The sequence below is a fragment of the Eptesicus fuscus genome, chromosome 16 (assembly GCF_027574615.1).
Source record: "Eptesicus fuscus isolate TK198812 chromosome 16, DD_ASM_mEF_20220401, whole genome shotgun sequence".
Taxonomy (NCBI): domain Eukaryota; kingdom Metazoa; phylum Chordata; class Mammalia; order Chiroptera; family Vespertilionidae; genus Eptesicus; species Eptesicus fuscus.
The window spans coordinates 54,740,760-54,756,931 of NC_072488.1; the positions used below are offsets into that span (position 1 = coordinate 54,740,760).

General features: G+C 56.0%; 1 protein-coding gene across 2 annotated transcripts in view; it reads right to left on the bottom strand.

Annotated features, from left to right (window-relative positions):
• Positions 1 to 51: 51 nt before the first annotated feature.
• The window catches only part of REEP1 (receptor accessory protein 1), an 89,999-nt gene continuing 73,878 nt past the window's right edge, over positions 52 to 16,172 (bottom strand). Inside the window, exons 6-9 of one of the 2 annotated variants that reach the window (XM_054728221.1) lie at positions 13,032 to 13,206; positions 9,085 to 9,120; positions 2,698 to 2,849; positions 52 to 827 (exon numbers count right to left, since the gene is read on the bottom strand). In XM_054728221.1, coding sequence (XP_054584196.1) covers positions 756 to 827; positions 2,698 to 2,849; positions 9,085 to 9,120; positions 13,032 to 13,206 — 435 coding nt within the window. In that variant the 3' untranslated portion in view covers positions 52 to 755. The remainder of the gene's footprint in view (positions 828 to 2,697; positions 2,850 to 9,084; positions 9,121 to 13,031; positions 13,207 to 16,172) is intronic. The other variant, XM_054728219.1, reaches the window with a different exon arrangement.

Consider the following 16,172-nt stretch of genomic DNA (forward strand, 5'->3'; position numbering starts at 1 on the left):
CCTCCCCCTACCCCCCCCCCCAAAGGATTCGGAAGCTCCTCACCCTGAACCCAAGGGGAAGACGAGCTTCCTGTGACTCTCCTCTTACCTGGGCTGTGTCCCTGACCTCCCTGCTCCCCTCTCCCTGACATACGGACAAAACAACTGTCTGAGCGTAGGGACCGGCGTCCCCAGGGAAAGGGACGCTGAACTGGAGTTTATTTGGAAGCTTTCTAAGCACAATCTAAGATGTGCTCTAGAGTCAGAAATATTTTTTAAACTTCTGTTTCATCAGAACCTCTGGCAGCCCTTGCAAGTCCATTATATGAAGCCAAAAGCCATAAATATGTACACTGTAGTCCAAGGTACTAGTACCAAGAACAAAAAACAGTTTTAAAAAATGGCTTTGTCTGCATTTACAGGACTAAAAATGAAGTATGCAACAAATAAATTACAAATGTACATCTCAGCAGTGGGGGGATTCCCTCGTATTTCTATCAACACTGCTGTCTGTAATGACAACCCAACTGTGGAAAATCACTAACCTCAGAAGACTTAGGGTCACACACCACCCCCCAAACACTACCTTCCCTTTAGCCTTTCCCAGCAAAATAAAGAAAAGGAGAAAACAATATCCTAAAAGGGGGAGGGGAGAGAAGGCCATGTCTGTGAGGCTGCACACAGCACACCAGCTTGCAGACGCCGTGTTGTTAGTGAATAGCTCTTAAGGCAGAGAAGGAACGTTCGGTGTATCCGGTGCTGTTGGCTCATCTCACTCATGTGGTTTCAGTGGCTGAGGATGAGGTACTTTTCTTCCTGAAGCGAGATCGAAGGAGTCTAGGCGGTGCCTGGCGAGGAAGCAGAAAGAGGCATCTCTCACTGTGCATGACCGTGGACTCGTGCAGCCAGCGCCGGGCTGGGCTGTGGTGAGACTTCTAGTCCCTTTAGCTCAGGGCTGGGCTGGGGGCTCAGAGCAGGACCGGAGCCCCTCTCCGGGCCGCCCCCTCGTGCTCTCCCGAGTCCCTGGCCTCCCAAGCGAAGGATGACGCATCTTTCTTGTTTCTGCCTCGGGAGCAAAATGATCTGAAAGAGTGACTCAGCAGAGAGAACCGCCTCCCATCTCTGCCCTCGCTTTGTTATTTCCTCTGGAACCGCCGCCCCATGTTTCTCAGTGAGTGCTCAACATTTCCATCACCAGGTTCCCAGTCCCCTTTGGATGGGAAATCCTTTAATTCATGGCAAACCACACAACAGAGTGAAACACTGTCTTTAAATGTAGAGTTTTCTCCCAGCCTAGCACTCGGGGAATTCACACCACTGTCTGCCTGCTCGGCACTCACCTTTATCTGCACACACTGTCCTTCCGCAGCTCTACCTCCACCAGAAGCCATCTCCCTCTCCTTCTCCCTCCTGCTATTTCTGGTCCCCTGTCCCACCCAGCCCCAGAGTCACTCCTGAGCCCCTCCCCCAGGCCCATCACACCACCAGGACCGTCACCTCCTTTGTTCTCACAGCGGCTCCCACAGGAGCGGACAAGGGGGGGCTCTGCACCCTGGGCAGGTGTGCTTGCTCAGTCCCCCGCCCCCCTTCACTCCCCAGCCCCCCTCTTCCCGAGGGCAGGTCCTGTCAGGTTCCCAGTGCTGTTCCGTGCCCAGCAGGCACTGGGGTCAGGACCACGGCACCCTTACAGCAGCGAGCAACACAGTGACCTGTTCAGTGATCTGCCTCAGGCTGCTGAAGGCAAAGCGGCTTGTGTAGCTTTAAAAAATAAAACCTCGGGCCCTAGTTTGGCACCCTCCCCAGGGCTTCCCAGGCCCTAATGGATTCCTCCAGCGGTGTCCAAACCCAGAACTCCTTTTACTAAAACCTCTACTTCAGCATTGCCCTGAGGGCCCGCCTTGGAGAGGAATCTGCTGGACTCCCCACCCTGCGGGCTACTGACTGCAGTCCCAGTGTGAATGGGACCCGGGCCTGCTGTGTGTGTAGGGGAACCTGCCAGTGCATTTCCTCGTCTGGGCCTCAGGGACAGGGACTCCCAGCGTGCCTCAGATGGATTCTCAGGCCGCAGTACCCAGCAGATGGGGAATAGGAGAGGTGACGAGAGGGGCCGAGAGGAAGACTCTGGGGACCCCCAATTCTGCCAGGCCTGCACCTGAGCCCAAGGCTCAGAGCAAGGCCCAGGAGGCTCCAGGCTTGGCCCTCCTGCCAAAGTCCATCCACATCTACAACTGGCAACAGCTCAAATATCAAGTGTATTGCTTTTGGTTATTTTAAAGCGCTGTGTCCTTTTAATAACACTTTATGAACATCTACTTTGTACCAGGCACTCTGCTGAATTTTGGAGATACACTGATAAACAAGCTAATATATTTATAAAACCTTGTCAGATAACACGTTCTGAGTTCTTCCCCCAAAACACTCATTTGGATTGCTTTTCACTTACATAGGCTTATTTTAAAGATATAAACCAATTAAAAAAACTTTAGGCACTATCCCATCTCCTGTTTCCAAAGTGAATTGCTAGGGTCTTTTCTGCTCTTGGCAAATAACTGGATGCTGCCCAGTGCCGGGCCTGTGGGATGGAGGGAGAGCCTCCCGCCCAGGCGCTCGGCAGTGCTGGGTGCTGGGTGCCCCAGGAGACGTCGTCCAGGACACCCAGGTCTCCGGGGTGACGCCCTTGCACAAACACACGCCCCCCCCGGCCCAGACACCGTGTACCTCCAGGGGGAACTCCGTCTTTCGAAGTGTCTTATACTTGTACATGAAATCCAGCAGGTCTTCCTCCTCCTCGTCGGAAAAGGCCAACGGGCTTTGGACCTGGTGGGGCTCCCACGCCTTCACACCACCCTCAGCCACATCTCCCTCAACCACTTAATGTCCATTTACAATCTACACAGAGGAGACAAAGTGAGCGAGGAGGGTCAGTGTGGAAAGGAGCACGGGGTGGGGGTGGGGCGCAGCCAGGGCAAGGTTAGCACACAGCACGGAACGTCAGGCCTGTTAGCTCTATCCTCCCTCTGAAGCAGCAGCCAGAGTCCTCTGGGGATCCTGCGGGGGTCGGATGGCGAGGGAGCAGCTGTGACTGACCACACACTGTGCACAGGAACAGGCACAGGTTCAGAATCTACCGATGAGCTACCAACGGGACGGGGCACTGCTGCCCTGGGAGAAGAAAGATGCTGCTTAACGGAGATGTGTCAGCCCCTGCAGCTTAGACCTGGGACACCAGAAGGGTGCTGTGGAGAGAGTGTCTCCTCTAAAAGGAGAGGCAGTGATTTCAAGAGGGGAGTAGCACTGTGTTCTCCATTCTACAACAATGCTGACATTGCATGTCCAGCTCCAAGTGTCATATATATATATATATATATATATATATATATATATATATATATTTGATCCCAGAGAGGAAAGAGGGAGAGAGAGATGGAAACATCATTGCTGAGAGACTCACAGATCGGCTCCCTCTGCACAACCCCCACTGGGGACTGAGCCTACAACCCAGGCATGTACCCTGACCGGGAATCGAACCGTGACCTCCTGGTTCACAGGTTGACACTCAACCACTGGGCCATGCTGGCCGGGCTCCAAGTGTTCTTTAAGGAACAGCATGTGAAATGCCGGGAAGCCCCATGGAGAAGCTTAAGCAAAGCTATGCAGATGTTTCATTTCCAAGGCCAAGTCCTATAGAAGCAAAGGACAATCTAGTAGTAGCCTCACCTCAAAAATGACAGCAGGAGCCCTAACTGGTTTGGCTCAGTGGATAGAGTGTCAGCCTGTGGACTCAAGGGTCCCAGGTTCGATTCTGGTCAAGGGCATGTACCTTGGTTGCGGGCACATCCCCAGTAGGGGGTGTGCAGGAGGCAACTGATTGATGTTTCTCTCTCACTGATGTTTCTAACTCTCTAGTCCTCTCCCTTCATCTCTGTAAAAAAAAAAAAATCAATAAAATATATTTTTAAAAAATGACAGCAGGAGCCCTGCTTTAGCCGGCCTCGACGCCTCCACAGGGAGAGCTCCAGAATTAACCCACGTCATGGAATGCACAGCATTTTTTAAATGTTCAAGGCTGAGCATGTTCCATGCCATCTGACCAGCTAGTGCCTTAGTCGAGATGCCTATACCCAGCCTATCTGACATACACTGACGCATCTTTCTGTACTTTATCTATTGTTTTTACCTAGAATCACAACATGCAAAGACAGGGGCTCTCAATCATCCTGCTCACTGCCCTGAGGCCTGCAGATAGAAACCAGCGCTCTTCCTATTCCTCCTCCTCCTCCTAAAACTCGACTGCACCCTACTCCTGCTCCTAAAATCACCGTCAGCCACCAGTGTGTTCCCTCCACCAAAAGGGGACTCGCTAGACTACAAAGCACCAGGTGTGGGCTAAGTAAAACTAACAACCGAACCCTAAATTTGAGCAGCTGCCCAACTATTGCTGCAGTACTCCCGCATAGCCAGCAGGTGGCAGCACGAGAACACAGTTGTCTTAACCGCCTACTCAGCAGCACTTTTCCTTAAGGGCCAAGCCTGAGATCATTAAGATTCCTTTTATTTCTTTGCTTTGTGTGTCCCCCAGCCTGTTTTCTCTGGGTTTAAGTTATTCTCTGGTCCCTTCCCCTGCCCAAATCAGCTGCACTCCGAACACTGACAACTCCAGAGAACCCTCCCTGAACGCTCTGGCCCTCCTGGCCTCTCCTCTCCCTCGCCGGGACAGCGCCTGGAGTCCGTACCACGGGGCTTGTGCTGCGTGCCCTGGTTCTCATGTCAGTCTCACTGCCTCGGCCCCCTAGAAAGCATCCTGATCCTGGGGTGCATGGCAGATCCTCCCTCCCATCCTGAACGAGGCGCAGTGCTGACATCACTGAGAGAGCTCAGCGCTTGTCCCAAATCAGAACTCAATACCCACCCACAGGAAATTGCTTCTGGGCACAGACACCTCCGGCCTGAGGGCAGAGAGAAAGACAGAAGCCCTTAGATCAGAGCAGAAACTGCAGAAGCTGCCTGGCCAGCTCCGTCCCTGCCAGGAGCCCCGCATCCCGGGAGCGGGCTCGGGGCTGGGTTGAGTCTGTGCCTCTAAATCCCGGAGCAGGGCTTCTGCTGTCCTGACCCCTCTGGGCTCGGAAGGCAGCCCAGAGTCACCACAAGGCCCTCAGGCACCCCGCAATTCGGCTCAGCCATGCAGGCTGGAGTTGCTGAGGCCGAGAATGAACTCACACATTGCCAAAATCGTAACAACAGTAACTCCCGCCACCACCACTAGCTCAGCATGAAACCAAATGGCTTTGCCTCCAGCACAGACTGAAGGGTAGGAAAGAAGTGATCCTCTGCTCACTCGGGGTGACCGTCAAAGGGAACGCGGGTATCCAGGCAGGAACACAAAGCAAGTGTTCAACTCGGCAGAGGCTGGAGCTAAGGGGGCGAGTGTGAGCAGCCTTGGATGGAAGCGACCGAGAGAACCTACTGCTAAGAGCAGAGCCCTGCTGATCACTATTCACCGAGAGTTTCCGCCAAGAATGCTGTTTGCAACTCTGCCTTCCTCGCGACCATGAGAATCAGCGCCCTGGACGCGCTGAGCCTCCGGTGGGCTCTGTGTGACACAGCATCTTACCCGCCTGTTCCCTTTCCCCCAGCGCCACTTTTCTTACTGCGGCTTATCTATCATCTATATTTCTGCGAGGAGCCTTCAATTTTCTCAGAGAAACCCCACAGAACGTGGTCCTGCTAAGGGGGGGGGGGCACCAGGATGAAGATGAGGACGAGTGGCTGAGCAGGGTGATGCTCCGGAGACCACTGACACAGGAGGAGTCTCCCGTGGAAGGTCCTGGCACAACAACCCGCTCCAGGTCTCGGGAGGTGGCAGTCGGGGCCTTGAGCCTGCAGGGCTCCCACCACAGTGCCCGCGGCTGGGGGCCCCGGAAGGGGCGGGGGTCCCTCTGGTTCTCACAGCAGGGCCAGGGGTGCGGCCTGGGCTGACATCTGTCTCAGCGAGGTCAGCAGGGCTTCCTCAGGCTGGGAGGCAGCTCCTCCTCTCTCTGTGGACGGGGTGAGGGCAGGAGGGAGACACTGGCAGGCTCCCAGCCCTCAGAGGCCCAGCAGACCCATCAGCACCCAGCCCTGGGCGCCCTGACCCAGCAGGCAGTGAACAAGCCCCGCGTTAGCAAACACCCCACACGGCAAACATGTGAAGAGCACGCCCGCCTGGAACACTTACATCCACGTCCAACAGCCACCGAGGGGAGAGAAGAGAACATCGTGTGAGGGCGGGGTCTTGGAGATGAAACTCACGCCGTGCGGCAGGCAAGCACACACACCTGCATGCACACACACCCCCCACGTCTCACCCTCGGACCGCTCCCGCTGAGCCCGAGGACCCCTGGCCAGCCACCCTCAGCACAACACCTTCCCCACCCCACGGAGAACGGAAATAGGGGTGACTTTGCTTTGGAAACGATGTCCCACACACGTGATTAAAAACAAAATCCGTCTCTATGCTCATTCCCAGCAGCACCACAGAGTTCAGTTCTATGTTACACCAAGGGAGGAAGGGAGGAAAGAAGGGAGGAAGGGAGGTAGGGGCAGGAGAGAGAGAACCGAAACAGAGAAAGATGGAGGGAACAACAGGGAATCGACTGCCAGAGGGGCAGGAATGGAGCAAGCGGGGAGGGAGGGGAAATGTTCTCCTGCGACCTGAGAAGCAAATGAAAATCAGTTCTGGGGACCAGGAGGGCCCTCCGACCAGAGTACCTGTGACCCGCTGAACTCTCCTGTGTCACTGCCCAGAGCTGGCCTCCAGGCACCCCGCCCCCCCTCGCCACACCCCCAGCAAAACAGAGCTGCCCTAACACCGGTGATCTGCTGGCACTTCCCACCACACCTGCACTGCAGAGGTGGCCTGAGGCTGGGAGGGCAGGGACAGGGAGGGGTGCAGAAGCATCAGCTGGCTCCTTGCAAGCACACTTTAGGGAGCAAGTGGAACTCAGGCCACTGGGTGCTAAGAGGGCCGGGAAAAGGGAGACCTGGGGCAAAGGCTCCCAGATCACACCGCAGGCAGGGCCACCGCAGCCGGGGCCTCCTCTGAGCCCCACCGGCTGCCTTCCCCCAAAGCAAACTACGGTTCCTGCAGTCAACTGCAGTCCCACCGACGTGCCCTGGAAACGCAGCCTCTGGTGATGACCCAGCAGGTGTCCTGGGGCCGGGGTGGGTGGGGTAGGGGGCTGGGGTACTTCCCAGCAAGCTGCACAGAACTCTCCTGGAGAAGGCAGCTTTCCTCTCCCTGGTCCCCAGGTGACAGGACCTCAGAACAGAGGCTTTCTGAATGGCTCACGGAATTTACAAACTGAAAAGCTTAAAGGGTGAATTGACAGGAAGAAACAGCCGCCTGTGGCCACTGGGACTGCGTGGTTGTCAGGCCCGAGATCGGCCAGCCGTGTGCTGGCAGCAGCTGCGTGCAGCCCCCCTCCCTCCCTCCCTCCTTTACTTCCTTCCTTCCTTCATTCCTCCCTCCCTTCCTCTCTTCCCTCCTTCATTCATTCTCACCCTCCCTCCCTCCTCCTTTCATTCTCCCTCCCTCCCTCTCTCTCCTCCCTCCTTCATTCATTCTCACCCTCCTGCCCTCCCTTTGAGGTGTCACTGACAGACAACACTATTAGTTTCAGATGTATGACTTAATAATTATACATATAGCCCTACCCTTTCTGATGTGGATCAGGAGGCCCCAAGGGACACGTGGCTGGTCAGAGTCATAGCCAGGGCAGGAGGGTGGTCTCCCCGTCCCCTGCTCATGACTCCTCTGTCAGTTCACATTGAGCTTATGGCCTCCCGAACCCCCAAGTCTTCTACAACCTAGAAAATTCTTGGCATTGAGAAAACTTTAAATGAAGAAATATAGCGCAGCTTCACACCCTCCTACTCGCCACCGACGTGGGAGGGACGTGCCAGGCCTCAGCAGCGTGGGGCTGGTGCACAGGCAGGAACGGGCACTGTGCGTGCCCCCCTCACACCGGCAGGCAGCTGCAGGCCGGGGGGGTGAAGGGAGCTGGGTGGGCCTAGCACCACTGCTAGTCCCTGAGCTGTCCAGTCAAGGTTAGGGAAACAGCAGGAGCAGGTCAGGACAGCAACGTGGCCAACTGCAGAGTGGCCATGGCCCCACCCAGTGGTCACACAGAGGACAGCAGCAGGCCCAGGGGACCAGGCTCCTCCCCTTCCCCCGAGGTTTCCTAGGTGCCCCGGGTTACAGCCATTATCATCACCACCATCATCACCATCACCCCCCCCCCAAACCCCCTTTCACACCACTCTCTCGCAGCAGCACATGAGGGGGGCGGGATCTCCATCTCCGTTTTAAGCTGAGGGAACAAGGCTCAGCGTGGTTAGGTGACCCACACGCGGTGACACAGCTAGTAAGTGGCAAAGCGGGACCAGGGCTCCCTTGGTGGCCGCAGGACCAAACCCCGGGCCTGCAGGGCTTCGTCACATGGAGGGGAGGCCTGGAGAGTTCCCGTGGCCTCCTCCCGGAGCTCAAGGAAGCACGACCTGTGCTGGTTTGAAAACAGCCCCACACACCTTCGGCCAGGCCTCCCTTCAAGAAGTGAAGATGAATTCCCTCCCTGAGTGTGGGCTGAACAGTGACTCACTTCCAACCAACAGAACAAGGCAGAATGGTGATGGGCAACTTCCAAGACTAGGTGCTAACAGGGACCGTGACTTGCTGCATTCACTCATTCATGTTCTCTCTCTCTCTCTCTCTCTCTCTCTCTCTCTCTCTCTCTCTCTCTCTCTCTTTTTCTCTCGTTCCTCTGGGGAAGGCAGCTGCCATGCTGTAAGGACCCTCAAGCTGCCCTAGATCCTCGAGCCCATCTGGCCTTCAGGGGACGGCAGCCCTGGCCGACATGTTACAACCCGAGCGACCCTGAGCCGGATCTGCCTAGTTAAGCCGCAGACACCGTTAGGTAACACAGGTTTGCTGTTTTAAGGAGTTAACCTCCTGACCCCCCCTCCCCCCCAGACCATGCAGCGGAAAGGGAGCCCGGTCAGGTGCCAGCTTGAGGTTAGAGCCTCCTCCCGAGGCGAGGGCAGCGCACGGCGGACGGCCTGCTTACTCACCTTTCCTGGTCCTGCAGGTGGAGCAGCAGGTACACACTGTGGGGATGGGGCACCATCAGTGATAGCCCCCTCTTGGTAAGAACCGCCCCAGGCAAACAGGGAGGCCCCAGGGAAGTGTGGGGAGGCCAGAGTGTTCAATATAGGGGTCCCAGGAATGTGGGTCTCTGTAGAGACACCAAGGCGGGGGAGGGGATCCCTGCAGATCCAGCTCCCTCTCGGGTGAGGAACCCAGCAGCTGGAAAATGCCCTTGCCTGGCCCACAGAGGTCAGTTCTTGTATCCAGCAGTCCTAGGGAAGGCAGGGGCTGGGGTCACAATTCCCTCTGGGAGATAACTCCACGCAGCCTGCCCAGAAACCCCTCCTCTCTACACTTTCCAGGGCGGAGTGACCTTATGAAACCTCAGCCTGACCTCTGACCCCCCCCCCCCCCGAAGTGCTGGCCATTTGGTTGAAGGCCTAATTTGCTGCTTTGTGCACTCCATTGGTTCTGGTGTACAGCCAGGCCTGATGTACAGCAGGTGCTCACTAAATACATGCTGAGTGTCTCCACGTTCGGGGAAAGCAAGGATCGTCCTTTCCGCTCCCTCTGTACCCTTCACAGCTTCCAGTGCCGTTCAGCAGATGGCGTCTGACAAAACGCCTCCCAGTTCATTCTCTAAGGAGGGCAATGTGTTCTTGCTAACTCCATACTGTTCTTTTGCACATTGGGCATCTGTTTTTACTTTACCCTAGAGGCCCGGTGCACGAAATTCGTGAACTCGGGGAGTCCCTCAGCCTGGCCTGTGCCCTCTCACAGTCCGGGAGCTCTCAGGCGATGTCTGACTAACGGCTTAGGCCCGCTCCCTGCCCTCCCCCGACCCCCGAGAGTGGGCCTAAGCCAGCAGTTGGACATCCTTAGCGCTGCCATGGAGGTGGGAGAGGCTCCCACTACCACCACTGTGCTTGCCAGAGGTGAACTCGGCTTCTGGCTGAGCAGCGCTCCCCCTGTGGGAGTGCACTGACCACCAGGGGGCAGCTCCTGCATTGAGCGTCTGCCCCTTGGTGATCAGTGAGCATCATAGCGACCAGTCATTCCACCATTTGGTCAATTTGCATATTAGCCTTTTATTATACGGATGGCTTGTTAGAGAAGATTTTCTTCTGTGTTGTACTTTTTCACTAGCATCATGTTTTCAGGATCAAACAGTATGCACACTGGGACCGTTGGATGCACACAACTGTCTCCTCCCAGGCTGCCTTAACTCCTGCTGTGTCCACGGTTTGCAAATTATTTGCTCTCCCTACAGCCCTAAGACAAGGGCTGGACAGGGATTATTGTGACCTTTTATTAGCGGAGAAAATTTAAGATTGGACTCCTCTTCTGTGCCGAGGCCAAATCGGCAGCAACCTCCTGGCTATCACTCTGAGAAAGGCCCAGGGCAACACGTGTGGCGACACGCGGTGACATCTCGCTGTGCTGCGTGTGCTGCCTGCACAGGTCGGTGTCGCCTGGCCAGGACGGCATCCCAGACTCGGGCCTTTCTCCTACCGGACCACGCCCGTGTCCAAGGCCCATAGGGGGGCTGGGAAGGCACACCAGTCTGTGGGGCTGGGCCTTCTTTGCCAGACTTCCTCCTAGGCACCCCACCCCTCAACTTAGGGGTTATGATGGCCCCAGATTGGGGCGCCTTTGCCCCATGCTCAGGCCTTGGGCCATCTTTCACCTGTCTTTCTTTCTGAGATAACTTTTATTTCAGCTCCCAGAACAGCTGGGAAGAAGGCCACGTGGCCTTTGTCCTCCCTGCTGGCCCAGCACCTCCATGCTCTGCCCCCGAGACACGGTGCCGAGGCCCAGGACGGGCAGCGCGGAGAGCTGGGCCGCACTGTAGCATGGGGGTCGGGTTCTCCAGCCAGGGCACGCCCCACTGCTGCCCGGGGGCGCGAAGGAGCAGGTCCCTGCAGTGGAGGGTGGCCAACACCCACACAAACATCATTCAACTTTGCGTTGGGCCCTTCCAGTGTCGGGGGTCTCCCTGCCTCACAGGCACCCCGTTTCTCTCCTGGAAACGTTCATATTACAAAGTGCTTTCGTAGACGAATGAAAGAACAACAAGGACAGTAACAGCAGCGACTACACAGAGTGCCAGGCCTGGTCCGGAGCGCTTTTACATGGTTATTTCACGAGAATCCTCAGAACCCCACAGATGGGAATTGTCATTCCTCGTGTACAGGTAAGGAATTTCAGGCGCAGGAGGAGTAAACCCTTGTCCAGGCCACAAAGCCAACAGGTGACTCCCCCTGGGAACTCGACGCCATCGCTGCCTGCTCTGCCCTCTGAGCCTCACAGGATTGGGGCCCTTTTTTCTTCCGAATGACAGCTTGCCTTCGAGGCTCAGTAGCCAATGAGCTGCTCCAGGGTGGAGGCGATACCCGATTCCACTCCCTCCCTGTCCCTGAGAGGGTGCCCAGTGGGTCAGAAGCTGTAGATGTTGAGGAAACCTGGATGGTCAGTGAGCAAACAGAGGGCACTGGCCCAGGAGCCAGGAGGCCACAGGAGAAGGCCACCCGCGGGTGACCTGGTGGCAATTCCCTGCCCTGGGCCTTGGTCCTTTTGTGGGTAAAATCAGAGGTTAGATGAAATGGTCCCTGAGTCCCTCCCTGCCTGGCCTTTGGGATTGCATTCTAACGTCTCCTGGGGTGGGTTCCCCAGGAGGTAACCTCTCCCTTAGGGGGCCCGCCCTGCCTTGGCCACGCCTCGCCTCCCAGCCCTGCCAGGGTTAAAATAAACACCTCCTCTCCAGGAGGAATGCCACAGTCTTCCACCTGGGGCCGACGAAGGGTTATTCTAGAGGTGAGGAGCCTGGTGGACTCAGGCTGGCTCCGGGCTGGCTGGCCTTCCCTGGAGGGCGCCTGGCTGGCATTCGGTGGGAGGCCACAGGGCTCCTTCCAGCCACGCCTGAGACCTCCCAAAGGCAGGCGGGCTCCCTGGGGCTCGGGCCAAGGTGCCACCCGCAGGCTGCACCTCGCCGTCAGGGCCCAGGTGGCCTGGGTGTCCCCGTTGCTACATGTAAGAGCACGGCAGCCACCAGGCACACAGCACAGCCACGGATTCCAAAGAAGTGGCCCAATTCCCATCGAAGCTCCATTTCCCACAGGGCGAGGGCAGAGGCGGCCATCCAGACCTGTCTCCTCCCCCTTCACCAGCACCCTCTGCTGGCAGTGGCCGTGCTCAGCTCCTGGGGACCAAGGTCCCTGCGTCCCCCCAAGGAACAGCCCTGGAAATCGTGAGTCCTGGCCCAGCTCCCTACCCTGACCCACGCCCCCGCCCTCCACAAGCCTGAACCCAGCGATGGGCCAGATGTCCCGGCACGCTGCACCACCTCTGGGTCTCACCCCGACCTCACGAATCTCTGCAGATGGGCCCAGCTGCCAGGTCCCAGGTCAGTCCTACCTAATACAGGCAACCTCGTGCCCTGAGTCTGACAACCAGAGGCAGACGGCAGAGGCTGAGGCACGATTTCCGTAAAGCCCGAGCCGCCACAGGACTTAGAGCTCAGAGGAGAGGGGACAGGAAGTAATCATGCAGGTAGAAGGAACCACGGAGCCCGAAGTCCTGGGTAGGTGGGAGAAGCCCTCAGGTGCTGGAGACAGGTAAGCCCCCCTGGGAGGGAGGTCAGAGAGGAAGAGAGCAGAGAGGGCTGCCTGGGCCCAGGCCAGCTGTGCCTGCTGCCTTTAGGTTTGGCCCAGGCACTGCGACCCAACCACCCCAGTCCCCAGACAATCACATGTGGTGCAGGGGACCTACACCTGCCCCCAGTCAGAGTCCAGAGGCAGCTTCCTGTCCTGGCCGCAGAGTGCTCTGCCCGAGGCCGGTCTGATGAACTCTGTGTTGGTGGCAAGTCCCTGGATGGGCCCCTCAGTGTGAGTGGGGCTGGGGAGGTGAACAGGGGGGAAGGGGAGACACTCACCTGAGCTGCCAGCGCTCTCAGAAGCACTCCTGGACATCTTGGGCTGGCCGTGCTTGCCGGCCCGCCCAGACCCCGCGGGAGGGGGGCCTGAGGGAGCAGGGGCACCGTCTCCCCTGATGGTGGTGAGGTCCTGCATGCTGAAGCTCCGGAGTCTCTCCGATAAGGCACCCTGTCCCTGGGTACAACACAGGAGGGGCACACGTCAGAGGCCAGACCCACGGACCCGGGGCCAAAGCTAAGACAAAGCCAACAGGAAGCTCTGCCGTCAGCGAGTGGGGAATAGAGACTCGGAGGGACTTGCTGGAAACACTGAAGGTCAAGGTCGGGACTATGCCAGGGTCACTGTGGGCTCAGCAATTGCTCCTCCGGCTCCAGCTTCTTCCTCCCCCTCGGCCGCCTCTAGGAGCCTCAGACAGACCCAGACCCGGGCTGAGGATGTGGCCGTGGCCTGCAGCTCTGCTCCCAGGGCCTGACGGCTGCTTCTCAGGTTTATAGACCGAAACCTCTTCTTCAGCTCTCAGTACTCGCGTATTTGGTCAGAAAAGCAAAACCTAGTAATATGCATGTTCCATCCGTACCCTTTTCACAGGAAAGGAAATACAGACAGTACTTCTTAAATATATTTTATTGATTTTCCACAGAGAGGAAGAGAGAGGGATAGAGAGTTAGAAACATCGATGAGAGAGAAACATCAATCAGCTGCCTCTTGCACACCCCCCACTGGGGATGTGCCCGCAACCAAGGTACATGCCCTTGACTGGAATCGAACCTGGGACCCTTGAGTCCGCAGGCCGATGCTCTATCCACTGAGCCAAACCGGTTTCGGCCAGACAGTACTTCTAATTGTGCGACAACAGCATTTCTTTTATCTGCTCCCGGCACTGTTTATGAGCACATTTACTCCCATGGTGGCATTGAGCTTCATGAAATACCCGAAGGGGATGAATCAGGAAGGAAAATAGGATGTGGAAAACCACTGCAAATTGGGAGGGAGCCACGGAGCTCAGCTCAGGGGAAAACTGTTCTTTCATTCAGGAAGCAAGACCAATCCACTACAGTTCTGAAGGGAAGGTCCTGGCTGCTGCATGAGAGAATGGGTGTCGGACAGGGATAGGGCGGTGCTTTAGTGCCTCAGGCTGCAGAGGGACCGTGTTTGGGGGAGAAGGAGAGCTGGGGGGTGGCGGGGGACGGGGAGGCTGGTAGGAGACTGGGGTTGTTGAGAATTGGGTTGAGATTTGAATGAAAGGTGACAGGCAATAACCACCAAGCAAAGGAATGAACTCTGGGCTTCAGAAATACTGGGGGCATCAGCCTTCCCACAGATACATGAGATGGTGGGGATGGGAAAGGGACATGCATTTGCATAAAGAGGAAAGAGTGGCTCTGGAGGGCTGAAGGGCTTGGGGACAATAAAACACTACAAACAACAGAAACAACACATCAGCACAAAGTCAGTGAGAGGCTAACAGGAGTGCCCTGGGCTGGGGCTGCAGGGGGTGGGGGGGAGGGCAGCGGGTGCTGATGAAACAAACAAGCTTTGTCAGAGGCCTTCAGAGGCGGCAGAAAGGTTTGGGGAATTCTTTCATTTTACTTAATAAGAAAATAGTAATGAAAACGGGCCAGAGCACAGCAGGTCACCGTCGGACCTCAGAGAGAGCCGCTGACAAAGGAGCAAGAGCGACTGAGCTCCTGAGAGGGGAGGGACACAGGGGCTGTGGACAGGTTTAGAAGAAATGTCGGAATAAAAGAGATGCATTAACATTAAAAAATAAGTAAGTCTTCCACCTCCCAAAGATACGAAGACAACGCCTCCAAGAAACGAACAACGGAAAGAAACCTGTTTAAACAATCAAATATACACAATCAGAACGGTAAGTCCAGGCGAAGGGGTTTGGGAGGACGTCATGTGAAAACAGGCAGCCGTCACCCCAGTCGCCTCAGACCTGCTCTGGAACCAGGGACACGGGGTCCGAGGCCTCACCGTCCAGACACGAACGCTGGGTGGTCTCTGCCAAGAACACGAGGGAGGACCCGCTGCCCCGTGCAGTGCCCCCCAAATCTATCAGCAATGAGCCATGATTATTTTACTCAGAACATTCTAGCATCTGGATATCTAGGATTTAGAAGAGATTAGATGGCTAAAGAACAAAAACTGATTCTGAAAAGAGAGAAAATACTCTGATCATTACAAAGGAGTAATTCAATGTGAGCTTAACATTCAGGAAAACCGCTCCTGACTCGCTCTTCCATTTACCCTCCCATTTATTCATTTACCTGGTCTGTAATCTCCTACCGAGGGCAAGGCACTGTGTAGGTGTCGTTAGGAAATACCCAAAACACAGCTTGATTTCTGACAAAATGTGGAAAGACCAATGTCCAAGTAAGACAAAGGTGCCAGACCAGAAGCTACGGAGAGCGAGGCTGAAGAACAACAGCTCTGGAGTCACCCCTGGATTCAAACGCAGCCTTATCCCCAACAGCTGGGGGACCTGCAACTCTCTCCGCCTCACTACCGTCACCTGCAGAAGAGCGTTCTCGCGGCAGGATGGCAGTGAGGACTAAACGAGATTATGCCCATAGAAGAACCCACCACAAAGCCCAATGCATAGTAACTGTTGGAGCCCTAGCCCACTTGGCTCAGTGGATAGAGCGTCGGCTGTAGGACTGAAGAGTCCTGGGTTCGATTCCAGTCAAGGGCACACACCTCAGCTGCAGGCTCGTTCCCCAGCCCCAGCTGGAGGCACGGTGCATTCAGGAGGCAACCAAGCGATATGTCTCTCACATCAATGTTTCTCTCTGTCTCTCCCCTTCCCTTCCACTCTCTCTAAAAATCAGCGGGGAAAAATATCCTCAGGTGAGGATTAATAACAACAACTTTCACCTACTGTGATGGTAACTGCTGTGCCTAAGACACACAAGTTGCTGTGGGAATTTAAAAAGAAAGAAAGAAAAGAAAGAAAAGGAAGAGAGAAAGAGAGAAAGAGAGAGAGAAAGAGAGAAAGAAAGAAGGCTTCTGGCCAAAGGACCAGAAGGGGCTTCATGATCCCAAGCCCAAACAGGTGACCAGGAACTAGCCATCAATGTGTCTGCCAGCTCTCGCAACGCTCAGCAGTGTCTGAGAGACAGCGGCAGCAGGCATCA